Source organism: Phycodurus eques, chromosome 1, assembly GCF_024500275.1.
Source record: "Phycodurus eques isolate BA_2022a chromosome 1, UOR_Pequ_1.1, whole genome shotgun sequence".
In the NCBI taxonomy this organism is placed as follows: domain Eukaryota; kingdom Metazoa; phylum Chordata; class Actinopteri; order Syngnathiformes; family Syngnathidae; genus Phycodurus; species Phycodurus eques.
This window is the reverse complement of record NC_084525.1, coordinates 45,074,214-45,092,277: the sequence shown is the minus strand read 5'-3', so window position 1 is coordinate 45,092,277 and position 18,064 is coordinate 45,074,214. Positions and strand designations below refer to the sequence as shown.

At 43.8% G+C, this 18,064-nt stretch overlaps 1 protein-coding gene across 1 annotated transcript in view; it reads left to right on the top strand.

The window, feature by feature from the left end:
• Window positions 1-16,736, top strand: part of LOC133396232 (peptidase inhibitor 16-like) — a 68,568-nt gene extending 51,832 nt beyond the window's left edge. The window contains exon 6 of the mRNA XM_061665833.1: window positions 14,746-16,736. Within this exon, the coding sequence (XP_061521817.1) occupies window positions 14,746-15,272 (527 nt within the window). The 3' untranslated portion in view covers window positions 15,273-16,736. The remainder of the gene's footprint in view (window positions 1-14,745) is intronic.
• Window positions 16,737-18,064: the final 1,328 nt, after the last annotated feature.

Genomic DNA, 18,064 nt, shown 5'->3' with positions numbered 1-18,064 from the left:
TGCGGTTGCAAGTGGTTCGATGAATATTGCAAATAGCATTGATTAAAGTGAGCACCCTTGTCGGATTCCTCTTTGTTGAGTATAACTTTGTGATGTGATCCTATTCATGGTGACTTTCGCTTTTAGGGAGTTGTATATTGGTGCTATCTAATGTATAAATGAGTCTCCAAAGATAAATTTGGGAAGTACTGCAAATAGGAACGACCAGTTAACTTTATCAAAAGCTTTCTCTGCGTCAAGTGACATGATGATTGCTTTTAGGTTTTTACGCTGCAACATGCTTATTTATTTAATACACGTCTGACATTATTTGTGGAACTTCAACCTTGAATTAAACCTGTCTGGTCATAGTGGATTATCAACGGGAGTACCTTTTCAAGTCTTGCTGCAAGGGCTTTAGAGATAATCTTGATAAATAGATTAATCAGTGATAAGGCCCAATAATTAGCTGGGAGAGTGGGGTCTTTGCCTGGTTTTAGTCATAGTTTGATCGCAGCTGAGAAATAGAGGCGCTAATATTGACCAGAAACGTTTAATAAATTTGACTGAAATTCCGTTCCTGCCAAGCGCCATTTCAATAAAGACGTGTTAAAGCGCCTTGTTGGTGGAGGTACCAGATTTGACAAAATGTTTCGGGAGAGAGAAATTGGTGCGTGGTCACTGATGATGATTGGATGTATTCTGGAGGTAATTGTATGACTTGTTTGGGAGGAAATAATCTATTCTTGAGAAAAAGTGGTGTACCGACAAAAAAAATGTATTCTCTATTTTTGGAATTAATTTTTAGTCTTCACATCGACGAGTCCAAAGTCGTCCATGTACTGCTCTAATATATTGGCGCATTGTGGCTGGTTGCTATTTTTGGAATTTGAATATAGTGGGATTAACAGTGGCGGCACGGTGGACGACTGGTTAGAGCGTCTGCCTCACAGTTCTGAGGTCCGGGGTTCAATCCCCGGCCCCGCCTGTGTGGAGTTTGCATGTTTTCCCCGTGCCTGCGTGGGTTTTCTCCGGGCACTCCGGTTTCCTCCCACATCCCAAAAACATGCATGGTAGGTTGATTGACAACTCTAAATTGCCCGTAGGTGTGAATGTGTGCGCGAATGGTTGTTTGTGTATATGTGCCCAGCGATTGGCTGGCAACCAGTTCAGGGTGTACCCCGCCTCCTGCCTGATGATAGCTGGGATTGGCTCCAGCACTCCCGCGACCCGAGTGAGGAGAAGCGGCTCAGAAAATGGATGGATGGATGGGATTAACACTAAGGTTAAAGTCACCTCCCATCATAATTGTGGAATTGGCTGACAGGCTAAACAAGTGTGAAAATAGTGTGTGCAAAAATATGGGTTATCTTTATTAGGAGTGTAAACAGTACATTGACAATTGTGTATTGTTTGTGAAATATTGTTTCCTGTATAATTATGACCTTCTGGGTCCGCTACTGTAGTATTTATTGTAGTATTTATTGTCTCCTCTTTGTCTGCTGTTATAAAAGCAGTGATAGACTGAGTGAAATTTGAATTGAGGTATTTTCCTTCTGATTTGGTTAGTTGCATTTCTTGTACTAGGAGATCTGTTTTAAATTGAGTGATAAAATCCATAATCTTAATTCGCTTTACCTGCGATCGAATGCCATTGACATTCCACGATTCAAAAGTTAGGTGTGGCATATAATGGGTGTTTGTGTATTAATTTTGAATAAATTGGGTACTATGAATTCTTTGTTGTTGTTTCTTGACAGTTTTCAGCAAATTTTTTGATATTATGTTGATAGATGTTATTTAAAGTGGGTGATATATTTCAGTACAACAAAGCTAGGGTTCACAAAAACGGAGCAAGAAAGAAATATAAAACGTAGAAAACAAAAATTTGTTCTGAGGGAATAATATGGTGTGTTGTGGTTTGTAGTGCACCGGGAGAGTATTGATTGTGAGTTAAACTCACACGGTAAACTCACGATTGTTGTTTGGTTTGGTGACATTGGTGACATCACGATTGTGAGTTTAGCGTGTGTGAGTGCAAGGACAGCAGCAAAACAACACATTCTAGTGGGCAGGCGTGGTTCCATTTTTATATTTTTTTTGTCCGGGCAAAATGAAAACAAGGAAACAAAACAACAAACGTTTGACAATTAATAAGGAGACCAAATCAGAAGTACTTATCTAGTCAAGCCAGGAGGTGATGTTGGCATCATGAAACAGTTGACCATCGACGTACAGCTTGTCGACAACCAACCATGCTCGTTTCCCTTTTTCACGGTTGTTTTTCATCAACGGGTACAAAATTATACACCTCTCGTTGATTTCCTTGAGGAATTGGTCGTTCATTTGAAAAGATTTCCCTTTGAGCTTGCGACCTTTTGTTTTCACAGCATTTTTTTGTTGGAAGTGTTTCAAACTTACCGATGATGGGACGTCATCTTTTCCTGGACAGGGGCCTCCTAATCGATGAACACTGTGAAATGCCATCTTGTCGACTTTATCTTGTTGTTATCTTGAGCCCAGACATCATGAACTCTTTCATCTGCGCCTCACGGTTTTCCGGTGCGTTTTCTGGAATGCCCGAGAAAATGACATTGTCGCAGATGCTTCTTGATTTGAATGTCCAGCATGGTTTCTTTCATGATTTTTTTCATTCCATTCTGATAGTTTTCAATTCTGCTATTGTTGGCATCATGCTTGATTGAAGCGCAGCATGATCTAATCTTAGATCTAATTCTTGACCTGTTGCTGTGTAAACTCTAAGATGTTTTTGAGCTTGGTGAGCAATGTCTTGTCGATTGAGTAGAGGACACTGGCCTGTGTCTCTGGTGAACCGAGTAAATCTCCGGTCGAAGTGGATGAATCTGCCTTCTTCCTCTTCTGAGGTTGTTCAGCACGGGAGCTGGGATTCTCCTTGGTAGACGGGTTAGCATTGACGAAAGTGTCGGCGAGGTTCTCAAATGGCTCCGTATTGGTTGCCACTGTTCGTGAAACTGATGAAGACAAAAAAAAAAAAAAAAACAAGGCGAAAACCCCCAAGCTGAAAAAGGAAAAAGGCTTGTGAAAGAGAAGGTTTGTCTATGCAAGAGGCGTCGCCATGTTTTCTCTCTGGAAATCACACAGTCTTTCGCGTTGTCACAGCACAGCAAAGGGGCTCACGCTCTCACAAAGGGGCTCACTGACTGAAAGAACAAGATCACGGATGGATACAAGCAGCCGAAATGAGGTGAGAAGCTCGGTCATCCGGGAGGGGCTCAGAGTCGAGCCGCTGCTCCTCCGCATCAAGAGGAGTCAGATAAGGTAGCTTGGGCATTTGGTTAGGATGCCCCCTGGATGCCTCCCTAGTGAGGTGTTCTGGGCACATCCCACCAGGAGGAGGCCCCGGGTATGACCCAGGATGCGCTACGTCTCTCAGTTGACCTGGGAACGCCTCGGGTTCCCTCCGGATGACCTGGACGAGTGGCAAGGGAGAGGGAAGTCTGGGCTTCCGGATAAGCGGAAGAAAATGGATGGATGGATGGATGGATGGATGGATGGATGGACTGTCGTCAGAGGAACATCAAGCTGCTTGGAGATAGTCTTGTAGCGATTACCTTTAACGTGCTTGTCTATAATTTTCTTTCTAATCTCCAATGACAACTCTCTCTTTTACTTCCTCTGGTCCATGTTTAGTGTAGTACACACCATGTCACCAAACAGCACAGTAATTACAGGGTCCTTTTTGAGTGGTGACATGAGCCAAGTTGTGGTGGTGCTGTCAGAACTTGTACTGGCCAAATATATTCATGATATAATATGGTAAATGTTGATGATTATTTCAAATTGATCATCTTACTGTATTATTTAAGACACTTTAAGAAATTGTACAACTGCATTCATGGCAATGACTCTGTACTGACTAAAATCAAGGCATTGCAATTGCACACATCAATAATAATGCTGGAAAGAATAAATCAATTACGAAATTATTAAAATACTGTATTTACCTTGCACTGACGGTCCAACAATGCTTTATCGTGTGTCTTGACGTTGTGCACAGTATTAATAGTTAGGGGTGCTCCGATCAGGGTTTTATGCTGCCGATTCCAGTAAGGATAATCCATGAGTGAGCTCTGCCAATGACTGCGGATACGATCATATAGATTAGCTGTGAATTTTTCAATGTATTTATGGTGAGTGCTATCGGCTATATTACCTGACATGTTGTTTGGATTTGCTTCGCAGCTCTTGCCCGCCTGTGCAGTGTGAAGGGGGGAGGGGACTACACTAGGGCTGGGCGATTCATTCATTCATTCATCATCTGTACCGCTTATCCTCACTAGGGTCATGGGCGTGCTGGAGTCTATCCCAGGTGACTCTGGGCAAGAGGCGGGGTACACCCTGAATTGTTAACCATCCAGTCGCAGGGCACATATAAACAAACAACCATTCGCACTCACATTCACACCTAAGGGCAATTTAGAGTCTTCAATTAACCTACCATGCATGTTTTTGGGATGTGGGAGGAAAGCGGAGTACCCGGAGAGAACATGCAAGAACATGCAAACTCCACAAGGGTGAGGCCGGATTTGAACCCGGTCCTCAGAACTGTGAGGCAGACGTGCTAACCAGTCATAATCCGTGCCGCAGGGCTGGGCGATTATGGAAAAAATAATAATCATAATCACTTCGATTGATATTGAAATCATGATTAATAAACACGATTATTCATTTGTTTTTATTTATTCAACTACCAAAACTCAATTGGAAATATAACTTCAAAGAACAACCAAAAATAAATAACAATTAAAATAATATATTAAAAGAATACAAATTGAAAAAAAAACAAGAACAAAAAATAAATACATTTATAGCTAAAAAGGTGCCAATGCATTTACCCATATTGTGTTTTACAGTTGTCAAAAAATATCCTCTCATTATTCTAGTATTTAGCAAATAGAAATCATTTTGGTAATTCTAATTGACCTAAAAAAGGAAAAGTTGAGTCTGATTTCATGTCACAGTCAGGAAAAAACGTTCCTGCTGTGTGCGCCTTGGCCTCTTAGGGACAGTGTGGTGTGATGCATGCATGGAGCTACTTGTTTACTGTAAGATAAAAAAAGAGGAAGAAGAAAGTTGTGAAATCACATTAATAAAACACAGGTTAGAAAGAATATATGCCCGTGAGTACTGTTATATTACCTGTCTGTATGTGTTAGTACGGCGTTTATTTGTGAATATTCTTTATTTGAAGGTAAATCCCTCCCATAACCAAATCCTAATATTAGCTAGCCTGTCAATAGGGTTTTCCATTGACTGTTAGCATTAAGGTGGCCATTTCTAAAGTGGTGTGTCTTGTATTTAAACATAAAATGAATGTAATTATGTTTTTGTGCGGTTAGTTTTACAGTAAACTCCAAATGGGGTGTCAATCAAGACTTTAAAGCACACTCAAGTGGAGCTGAATAACATTCTACAGGCTGCAAAGTACGAGCTCCTATATGAGCCTCGCGGCGTTAGCTTCGTTAGCGTTGGTCTTTAGCTTTTGGCTTGAGTCTTGAGTCTAATCTGAATTTTTGCCTGTTTATCAAGTCAGGCAGCACTGGTCCCAGTTTCTCCTTGCGTCATCACAAGATCCTGCCTCGGACATGATGTTTTGGTAATAAAAGAATTTCAGACCAACACTGAAAATGCAGTTTTGGGCCATTTTCGGCTAGCGAAGATTTTCGGTGACTTAGAAATTAGTACTGGCCCAGGTGGGCTGGTGTCTATACGTACGTAAGTGGTGGCCCAACACAGTGGCGTAGTGGCCTCGAGCTATAGTTAATGTCAGACCCTTCCTTACTTCGATTACTTGTCATCCTTTCAATAGCTTGCTTGACAGATTGCAAATTTGAAGACACGTGATACTCATTAGAGGACTCACCTTGTTAGAATACAACCCAATAGTGAAAATAATTTTAAATGTTTAAAAACTTAATGATTTAAATTTTTTTAAATAATTTTTATCGAGGCCTGTTTCATGAGTTTGTTTTTTAAAAAAAATCTGTTGAACAACACGGTGGACGACTGGTTAGAGCGTCTGCCTCACAGTTCTGAAGACCGAGGTTCAATCCCGCCTGTGTGGAGTTTGAATGTTCTCCCCGTGGCTGCGTGGGTTTTCTCCGGCACTCTGGATTCCTCCCACATCCCAATAACATGCATGGTAGGTTGATTGAAGACTCTAAATTGCTCGTAGGTGTGAATATGTGCGCGAATGGTTGTTTGTTTCTGTGCCCTGCGATTGGCTGGCGACCAGTGCAGGGTGTACCCCGCCTCTCGCCCAAAGATAGGCTCCAACACGTCCACGACCCTTGTGAGGATAAGCGGTACAGAAAATGGATGGAATTTATATGTATATTTGCACGGTCTTCCTCCCTTTTCATTTGCAACATCTCTACACACAAACGCGCACGCACATGCACAGACATACACACACACACTTTGACCTGATTTAATTCATCCATCCATCCATCCATTTTCTGAGCCGCTTCTTTTCACTAGGGTCGCGGGTGTGCTGGAGCCTATCCCAGCTAGCATCGGGCAGGAGGCGGGGTACACCCTGAACTGGTTGCCAGCCAATCGCAGGGCAGATACAAACAAACAACCATTCGCACTCACATTCACACCTACGGGCAATTTAGAGTCTCCAATTCATGCATGTTTTTGGGATGTGGGAGGAAACCGGAGTGCCCGGAGAAAACCCACGCAGGCACGGGGAGAACATGCAAACTCCACACAGGCGGGGCCGGGGATTGAACACGGGTCCTCAGAACTGTGAGGCTGACGCTCTAACCAGTCGTCCACCGTCACGCCTAATTTAATTCATTAAAAAACTCTTTCAAAACAGCTGATCCATAAGCTTACATTGCAGCATAATGTAATTGTTGGGAGCTGAAAATTTGTAATTCATTGTTAAAAACAGGAGTATTACTCGTAGTTGTAGGAGTGGAGTGTCAAATGTATTCAAAACAGTATATTCAATTACTTAAAAAAATTTGCAGGATTCCTACTTTTGCACATTCTTTGAATGTGAGAGGGGAAGTTGCAGAGTCTCTTGTAATTGTGTGGAACCGTAAGCCACACAATAAACCTGCATCTTCGTACAGTATACTTCAGTTACTGCTTGACTGTAAACAAAGTCATTTCTTCTGAAAACTCCATCATAACATTACCCCCAAGTCTTGTATTATAACTAAAATCAGTATAGAAATTGTTAAGATTAATTTATTGGAGCCAAACACACTTACCTCAATACAAGTGAATGGAAGAAATGACTGGGGAGTCCACGCTCGAGATGGCGGCTAGGTCGAGCCGAGGCCAGGACATCAGTGTGAGGGACAGTGCTTAAAGGTCCCGTATTTTGCCAAACCAACTTGCTCTTGGGCGGCTCTGGCTCAGTAGGTAGAGCGGGTCGTCCAGTGACCGTCTGCATGTCGAAGTGTCCTTGGGCAAGACACTGAACCCTAATTTGCTCCCAGTGGGTCTGGCAGGGCCTTTGCATGGCAGCAGTCGGCCATTGGTGTATGAATGTGTGTGTGAATGGGTGAATGTGAGGTTTTGTAAAGTGCTTTGGGCAATGTGATAGTGTAACTAAAGCGCTATATCAGTGCAGTCAATTTATAATTTTAGTGTTTGGAATGTAATATTGTCTCTATGGTCAGTAAACATGAAATATTAATTAAAATCGTCCACTCATTCCTGAGTACCAGACGTTTTTCTGCCGAGAGGCTTGATATCAGGTCATTTGAATCTCTTGACCTTATCTACGTCACTAGCAAAGTTCTCCACCTACCTCTCCGCTCCCGAGCCAGTGCTGTCAACATAAACAGCTGTGCTCTCACAAGTGGGTCTTCTACACGTAGGCAACCAATCAGAGGAGTGGGGGCGGTCCTAGCCAAATATGGACAAAGTGGATACAAAACTGGGTCCAAAAAGTAGCTGTCAGCATGGCCTTTTCTGGACTCATATGACAAAACCAATGTTTTTTTTTTTTTTTTTTAATGAAATTGACACTTTTATGCTAAATCCATGTTAGAGAGTCACTCTATGGGGGTCTAAATAACCAGAATATGAGACCTTTAAGGCGGGAAACCACCTGTTCACACGTCCGCATGAGTTGTTGTTCATGTCATTCAAACAGATTGTGTGGATGGTGACCTCAGGTGGAGAAATAACATACCGACACGTCCCAAAGTATTTCATATTGGAATTGAATTGCATATACTGTATGAACTTTTGTTTTTATTTTTTTAATTACCCTAAACCTAACTAACCAAGATGCCGCTAAACCATGTGGTCGCCTCGGTAACGAGCTCTCAAGTTCTATGTCTTTGTGTTTTTCGTTCGTCTTTGGAGACATTACGCGACTTAATTATACAAGGGAAGACTTGCTAAACATAAGGGAGTCTACTCAGGACTTTCACCAACTTTTACAATTTTATTCTCTGAATCACTAACCAGTGGATTGGCTGTGATCTGTGGCGTCACAGGGGGAAGCGAGCCAGAGTGCAGGTCAAGCTCCGTAAGAGAGAATTCCGAATGCTGCTCACATCGATTCACCTCGCAAATCTACTCTCTCTACCCAATAAAATGAACGAGCTTCATCTTCTGACAAAGACCAGTAAAAACTTCGGACGATCCGCCACCCTGTGCTTCGGAGACATGGCTTTGCGAACATGTCCCCGATGCTGCTCTAATCCTTCCCGGCTTCCAACTACACCGAGCGGACATGGCGTCATGGAGCTATTGGAGAAAACAAAAGGCGGCGGAATATGTTTCTATAGCAACAAAAAAGGGTGTACCGACGTCACTGAACTCAACACACACTGCAGCCTGACTTGGAGTTGCTGTTTTTGAACTGTAAGCCATTCGACTCGCCACGCGAGTTGACCTCTTTCATCCTCGCCAGTGTCTACAGTCCTCCCCAGGCTGACACAAAACGCCCCACAGCTACACTGCTAACAGTCGCTGAACAAGTAAACGAACTTCAAAAAAAGTACCCAGATTCACCCCTCATTATTCGTGGGGACTTGAACAAAGCTAAACTCAACCATCCATCCATCCATCCATTGTCTGAGCCGTTTCTCCTCACTAGGGCCGCGGGCGTGCTGGAGCTTATCCCAGCTATCATCGGGCAGGAGGCGGGGTACACCCTGAACTGGTTGCCAGCCAATCGCAGGGCACATACAAACAAACAACCATTCGCACTCGCATTCACACCTACGGGCAATTTAGAGTTGTCAATTAACTGATCATGTTTTTGGGATGTGGGAGGAAACCGGAGTGCCCGAAAAAAAACCCACGCAGGTACGGGGAGAACATGCAAACTCCACACAGGCGGGGCCGGGGATTGAACCCCGGTCCTCAAAACTGTGAGGTAGACGCTCTAACCAGTCTCCCACCGTGCCACCCTAAACTCAACCATGAACTCCCTAAATACAAGGAGCACATCAACTGTCATCCTACCAGGGAAAACAACATTCTTGACCACTGCTATACCACGCAAAATGACCCATACCATCTATAGCAGAGGCGGATAGAGTAGCCAAATATTGTTTTCAAGTAAGTGTACTGTTACTTTTAAAGTAGGCATCTAAATATTTACTTCGGTAAGAGTAAGAAAGTACTAAATGGGAAAACTACTCAAGTAAAGATTAACTTGTGAGTAACTTCTGATTATTATTTTTTTAATCAGAGCATGAACATAAAATAAAATTTAAAAATATAATAATATATGGGCGTTGACACACCTGCCACCATTTAAAATTTAACCTGCCCAAATACCCACAACACATAGATTGGGCCCTTCAGAAACATTATTTCTTTATTTGCTTAAATGACTTCATGAAGAAGCTGTTTCCTGAACAGACTTATGTGTGTGCGTGTGCGACATCAAAGGCATAGTGTTAATTTTGCCATATCCACTGTCAAAACAACAATAGAAACATCCGCAACTTATCGCAAGGTGTTTTCCCAAGCTAGAAGTGGGTTGAAAAATCCAAGTTTTGGTATTCATAATTTAAGAGCTGCATGATAAAGCTGTTGTTTTTTCCATCCATCCATTTTCTGAGCCGCTTCTCCTCACTAGGGTCGCGGGGGTGCTGGAGCCTATCCCAGCTGTCATCGGGCAGGAGGCAGGGTACACCCTGAACTGGTTGCCAGCCAATCGCAGGGCACATAGGAACAAACAACCATTTGCACTCACAGTCATGCCTACGGGCAATTTAGAGTCTCCAATTCATGCATGTTTTTGGGATGTGGGAGGAAACCGGAGAGCCCGGAGAAAACCCACGCAGGCACGGGGAGAACATGCAAACTCCACACAGGCGGGGCGGGGATAGAACCCGGGTCCTCAGAACTGTGAGGCTGACGCTCTAACCAGTCGGCCACCGTGCCGCCCTGTTGTTTTTTTGGAGTCTGTAAAATAAACACAGTCGCGCGGCTGTTTTTTCCCCCCAAAATGAGTCATTTTGATTGGCTCGCGAAGTGCGTGGTCAGGCGAATGCCTTGTGTTGTCTGATTGGAGAAAAAATAGTCATTTTGATTGGCTCGCGAACACTACGTACGTGGTCATGTGACTTCCTTGTGTCATCTGATTGGTGAATTGGAGTCAAATGACATTAGTGATCCCGTTTGATTGGTGCAACGGGCACCCTATGCAGAAGTCGAAGATGGATTCTAAAAATAGACGCACACAGTAGTGATGGCAGTTCTTTTGAGTGTACTAAATCATTCGAATCAGTTCATTAAAAAGATTCGTTCACCGAATCGAGTTACACAAAATCATTCAGATGCTTCCTCATTCATTTAATGATCCATCCCTGAGGTTCATGTTCACTCAACACATTCACCGAAAGACTATGCTTTGTTGTTGTCATGTATTGTAAACTAGGAAAGGTTATTATTATTAAAAAAAAAAAAAAAAAAAAAGCTAAATTATCAACTACCTATCTTTCGCTCTGAAGATGCGTGCAGCGAGCTCAGCTACCGACCATCCTTCCGCGTCCCCTGACGTCTAGCTAGGCTCTCGCCAGCCGGCGTGACTTTTCTGCATTCCACCGCGGTGGACAGCGTTGCTGACACCAGCACCCGCCAGCCGGGCTTTCTGATCACTCACTGTTATTGTCATCTGATTAGTGGAAAGTGTCTTTGAGTGTTGAGATGCGCTATTGAAGGTTAATGTATAATTATTATTATTATGAAATAAAAGCTTTAATAATCCCATTAGAGACACTGAGGGAATGTGTATGTGTACGTAAAAACATTTATTATTAATTTACATTTATTTTAAATATGTGTGCTTGTTTTCATGTGCTTGACTGACTCAAAAATTAGCCGTTAGCTTGAAGCTGCTAGTGAAAGCTATCCCCGTGAGGACGTCAGGACTTGCGGTTAAAATCACTCATGAGTATGTTCACTGCGTACTACGTCGTCCCTTGCGCAAATGAATCACTCATCGTACTAGTACATCGCTCCTTAGCGGATTCCAAACGAAGAAGTTCAATGAACAAATCACTCGTGTCTAACGGATCGTGAACGATAAGTTCAACAAATGAATCACTCTTCAGTTCTTCAGTTCCTCAGTACACCAGTTCACCAGTTCACTGAATGAATCACTCAGTTCACTTAAGTCCCCCTCCCTTGCCTGCACAGCGCTACCTTACGCTGGCTACTCATTGGTCACTCGCCGAAGATTCAGAAGTGAGTGACAGAACGCTTCAGCAGTTCAATTTCTGCTCCCAACCGACTCGCTTGTCTCACGGCAGCGACCAAGCTAAAAGAACGAATCATTTCATAAACTGATTTGGTTCAGTTCGTTTACTAAAAATATTCGTTCTTCTGAACGAAATGTTCACGAACGAAACCACATTAGCGCACACGCAAGAATGAATAAAATAAAAGTAGCAAACGGCATGTCGATCATTGTAATGGAGTAAAAGTATTGATCCTTCTTCACATAAATACTCAAGTAAAAAGTACAGTGCATTTAAAGTACTCTGACAAGTACGGTTTATGGAAAATGTTACTTGGGTAAATGTAAGGGAGTAAATGTAACGCGTTACTACCCACCTCTAGCCAATATATAGTGAAAACACTGAAGAAGTGGACCAATGAAGCAAAGATAGAACTTCAAACCTGTTTAGACTGCACAGACTGGAGTGTCTTTGAAACGTCAACTGGCAGCCTGGATGAATATACAGACACTGTCACATCCTATATCAGTTCCTATGAAGATGTGTGTGCCAAAAAAAACATTTTCATGTTCAATAACAACAAGCCTTGATTCACTGCCAAACTTAAGCAACTTTGGCAGGCTAAAAAGGACGCCCATCAGAGTGGGGACAGAGCCTGTACAATTGCGCTAGAAATCAGATGACAAAAAAATTAACATAGCAAAAAGAAATTATCCAGAAAAACTCTAAATCAATCTGGCGAGGCTTAAAATCGCTAACCAACGACAAGCGACGATACCCCCAAGGAGAGAACAAAAGAGGACTAGCTAACGACTTGAACACCTTCTACTGCAGATTTGAAAAGGACACTTTCAGACCCCACATCCACCCAGCCGTACCACCGACCACCATGGCACCTCTGACTTCTGAGTTGACCACTCATGAACAGGATGTGAGACGTATCTTCAAACTACAAAAGACCAACAAATCGGCGGATCCAGACCTTGTGTCCCCATCCTGCCTCAAAGTCTGTGCGGACCAGCCCGCTCCAGTCTTCACACAGATCTTCAATAGATCTCTGGAACTGTGTGACATTCCATCCTGTTTTAAGCGCTCCACCATCATCCCAGTCCCCAAGAAAGCTGCAATTTTGGGTCTGAATTACTACATGCCTGTCACCCTGACATCTGTGGTCATGAAGGATCGCATCATGCTGGACCACCTCAAGAGCATCACAGGACCCCTGCAATTTGCCTACCAAGCAAACAGGTCTGTGGATGACGCAGTCAACATGGGACTGCACTTGATCCTAGAACACTTCAACGGCGCGGGGATCTATGCTAGGATCCTGTTTGGGTACTTCAGCTCTGTATTCAACACCATCATCCCCAAACTACTCTCCTCCAAGCTTCTCCAGCTCAGCGTGCCGCCTGCCACATGCCAATGGATTTACAGCTTCGTGACGGGCAGGACACAACAGCACCAGCACCGGGGCGCCCTTAGGATGTATCCTCTCTCCGCTGCTGTTCTCTCTCTACACGAACGACTGCACCTCAAATCACCCGGATGTCAAACTCCTGAATTTTGCAGACAACACCACAGTCATCGGCGACGAGTCTGCGTATCGACAGGAAGTGGAGCGGACTGTATGGATTATCATGTTCAGGAAACATCCTTCACCACAGCTGCCCCTCAGGCTGTCCAACTGCCCCATGTCAAGCCTCAAAACCTTCAAGTTCCTGGCAATTACAGTCTCTCCGTACCTGAAGTGGGAGACCAACATCAACTCCATCCTCAAAAAGGCCCAGCAGAGGGTTTACTTCTTGAGGCTTCTGAGGAAGCACGGCCTGCCACAGGAGCTGTTTAGACAGTTCTACATAGCAGTCATCGAATCAGTCCTGTGTTCATCCATCACAGTCTAGGTTGGTGCTGCCACAAAATAGGACAAACACGAACTGCAATGGACAATTAAGGACTGCCGGAATAATCAGTAGCCCCCTACCCACCCTTGAGGACTTGCACGCTCCCAGAACTAAGACAAGAGCATGCAAAATCCTCTTGGACTCTCCACATCCTGGTCACCGCCTCTTCCAACTCCTTCGCTCAGTTAAGCACTATCGAACAGCCATCATCCATTTTCCACACTGCTTATCCTCACTAGGGTCGCGGGTATGCTGGAGCCTATCACAGCTAACTGCGGGCAGGAGGCGGGGTACACCCTGAACGTGTTGCCAGCCAATCGCAGGGCACATATAAACAAACAACCATTCGCACTCACAAGCTAGGCTGTGTGGATATACGTTAAGAAACCTCACTCGCCAGTTCTTAAAAGAGGGCGCTGGCTGCTAAGTTAGCAGTTTGTGTACTCCCAATACATGACACGGTGGAAGTGTGGTTTGGAACCCTGGTGTGGTCGACTGCACACGAAGCATCGCCATAGTTATGTGACCGAGAACACAACTCAGAGGCACAAAATCAGATGCAGAATAACTTCCTGGTAAAAGCATCCAGTCCTCCCTATCATCCAATCAGCGATGAGTCTCCCTCACCAGTACGTACCTCTTCCGGTAGCTTAAAGCTTTTGTTTTTTTATTTGCTGTTATGATTTTTCATTTGCTGTTGCTGTGTTTTTTTATTTGCTTTTGTGTTTAGTTATTTGTTGTGTTTTTGATTTGCTGTTGTGTTTAGTTATTTGTTGTTGTGTTTAGTTATTTGTTGTTGTGATTAATTATTTGTTGTTGTGTTTTTTGATTTGTTGTTGTGTTTCGTTGTGATTAGTTATTTGTTGTTGTGTTATTTTTAATTTGCTGTTGTATTATGTTATCTGTCGTTGTGATTAATTATTTGCTGTTGTGGTTTTTAAATTGCCGTTGTGTTGAGTTATTTTCTGTTGTGTTTTGCACTTCAGTGCCACCGTGTTACACATATTACACACTAAATAATTTGGAATAAATGATGTTGGACACTTGCTTAATGAAATATGTAGAGTATGGTAGCTAATGTAACGTCTGTTCAGGAAAAAAAAAACAATGGTAAATGTTAGTAAGATGTTATATGGTGGTGTGGTTCGCAGTTCCCGACATGGATGACATGGATGGCGAAGAAGAGGAGGAGGAGGAGGGTATGCTTCTTCTTCCTGCCGCAACAACAGAGTTATTCCACCAGGCAGACGTCACCACCAGAATCAGCAGAACTAGCAAAACCACCTCTCCGCCACCGACTCCCAGTCTTCTACCTCCTCTCGTGACATCCAAATCCAACTTCCTCTCGGGTGAGGAAGAGGAGGAGGAGGGTGTGCCTGTTCTTCCTCTCACAACAACAGAGTCATACCACAAAGCGGACATCACCAGCAGCACTAGAAGAACCATTCCACCCCCACAGACCCCCACTACAGTCCAGAGGAAGTCAGCCATGAGGAAGGAGGTGGATTCAAAGGCAGGACAACAAGAAACAAGAATGGAGGGGCTACCAATCTTCACAATAGCTCAGAAAGACATTCCAATCATGACGAGTGCCACCTCCTCACCTTCCCCACCTTCACTCATGCTTGTTCTTTTTCTCGCCTTTAGCCTCATCATCTTCATCATGGTGCCATTGTGAGGGAGAGGATGACACACACACACACACACACAGACACACACACAACACATCTCTTATCAGTTTGTCCAAAATACTATGTGAAATCAGGGGAAATTTTGTGATGATATGATGACAAGTGTATACATACAACTATTAGAAATGTATTTCTCTAGTAATTATAATTTCAAGCAGCACCGTAGTGTAGTGGTCAGCATCTTTACATCAGTTGAGAGTTTGAATCTTGGCTCAGGCCCTCCTATGTAGAGTTTGCATGTTGCATGAGATGGCTAGGAAGCTAATGAGCATGACATGGATGCAAACTAGCATGAAGAGACAACAGGGCGAGGGTGACAAGGTGAAAAAAAAAAGTTAGCGACCAGTGACATAAATGTAAATCCTTCACAGTGTCCCTTTAATGGGAAGTGGACTGACAAACTAGGAGCTTCCAGCAATAAATAAAAAACTACAAACAGGAAGTTACAAGTATTTTGACAATTTCATGAATTTGTTTTGAGCTTGATGAGACTTTTTTGAAGTTGTAAATCCCACGGTTGGGTTTTTGTGGTGTTGGAAGGCAAGACAAAATGTGGAGGACCCACGTGCAGGGAAGCAGGGAGGAAAGGCAGGAGTGCAGGAATATTAAAAAAAAGAACATTTATTTCCAAAAAAAGGCACAGGGACCTGCAGCAGCTGCCAAGGAGCAGGCACGGGGACCTGCCGCAGCTGCCGAGGAGCAGGCATGGGGACCTGCCACAGCTGCCGAGGAGCACAAATAGGGTTTGCAGGCGCTTCCTCAGCCTGCCGCCATAGAGGTTTGGGAACACAAGAAACAAGAGGGGACAGTGCACAGGAACGGTGGACGAGGAAACACGGGTGGTACGAGACAAGGTGACGAAATAGGCATGGAACGAGGTGACTTGGGGGCAGGTTTGGACGGAAGTGATTTTGTTGGAGGTGTGGAACAAGGTGTGGAAACTGTTGAAAGATTATGTGACTTTGAAACGGGCAGAAAAGCGGGAGGACAAAATTTGACCTTTACTTGGGCGCCTCCGTTGGCAAACACGCGGAGAGATGGCCAAACGGGTGCCCAAGTAAAGGTCAGAGGGAAATGACTTGGGCTTGGACTCGCAGGGTTCGGAAAATGTGACAAAAACTGACGAGGATGAGAAAAATGACTACGGGAATAACCGTGAAAAACTAAATTGAGGTCTGAATCGGTGTCAAAGAAGATTAACTAAAACAGGGCCATCTTCATAATCTGATAAATCTGAATCTAAAAAAAATAAACACCGCATTTACACGACCATAAGGCGCACCGTATTAAAAGGCGCAGTCTCAGTTACGGGGTCTATTTCTGTATTTAACAGATGCATAAGGCGCACCGTATTATTGGGCGCAGGCATGGTAAAACATACGCTAGCATAAAACATACGTTAGCATGCATGCACGCTAAAACAATGTTTTTAAAAAGGCAGCGGGAGCAAAACTGAGTTTGGTTGTACTTTATTGAAGTATTTAACAATGTACTAATGTTATTTTTTGAGCAATCCTCATCCACAAATCCATCAAAGTCCTCTTCTTCTGTATCCGAAATGAACAGCTGGGCAAGTTCTCCATCAAACACGGCAGGTTCCCTCTCGTCATTGTTGGAGTCAGTCTTGTTGCCGTGCGGTTCCTCAGAAATGATGCCAGCTTTTACGAAAGCTCGAACAACAGTGCAAGCAGAGACGTTAGCCCAAGCAGCCACAATCCATTCACAAATTCTGGCGTAACTCGCGTAACTGCCTCCTAGTCTTAGTAAAGCTGTGTTCGCCATCTGTCATCCATGGCTCCCATGCCGCTCACAACTTCACTTTGAACGCCCTGTTTACACCGATGTCCAGCGGTTGGAGTTCCTTCGTCGAGCCTCCTGGAATGATGGCAAGCTCCGAGTTATTGCACTCAGTCGAATGGTGACTGTAGAGACGCTTCTCCCGGCTGTTCTTTGCTCATTAATCCATTGCTCGAGTTGGTCTTCCAACTCGGGCCAGCTCGCCTTGTTTCCGCGGAAACTCAGCTTCGTCTTCTTGACTTTGCGAAGCTCGTCACAGATATACAATATTCTCCTTCTTCTTTTCCTTTCGGCTTGTCCCGTTAGGGGTCGCCACAGCGTGTCATCCTTTTCCATGTCAGCCTATGTCCTCTAGCCTCTCTAACACCAACTGCCCTCATGTCTTCCCTCACGACATGTGAGGGAAGACATGACACCATGCTGGCGCATTCAGACCCCCTTAAATTTGTCACTCTTTCTTATATTGCAGCAATCGTTTAAGTTCATTTTTTTCCTCATTAATGTATACACATCACCCCATATTGACAGAAAAAAACTGAATTGTTGAAACTTTTGCAGATTTATTAAAAAATAAAAACTGAAATATCACACAGCCATACGTATTCAGACCCTTTGCTGTGACACTCATATTTAACTCAGGTGCTGTCCATTTCTTCTGATCATCCTTGAGATGGTTCCATACCTTCATTGGAGTCCAGCTGTGTATGATTATAGTGATTGGACTTGATTAGGAAAGCCACACACCTGTCTCTATAAGACCTTACAGCTCACAGTGCATGTCAGTGCAAATGAGCATCATGAGGTCAAAGGAACTGCCTGAAGAGCTCAGAGACAGAATTGTGGCTAGGCACAGATCTGACCAAGGTTACAAAAAAAATCTGCTGCACTTAAGGTTCCTAAGAGCACAGTGGCCTCCATAATCCTTAAATGGAAGACGTTTGGGGCGACCAGAATCCTACCTAGAGCTCTCCGTCCGGCCAAA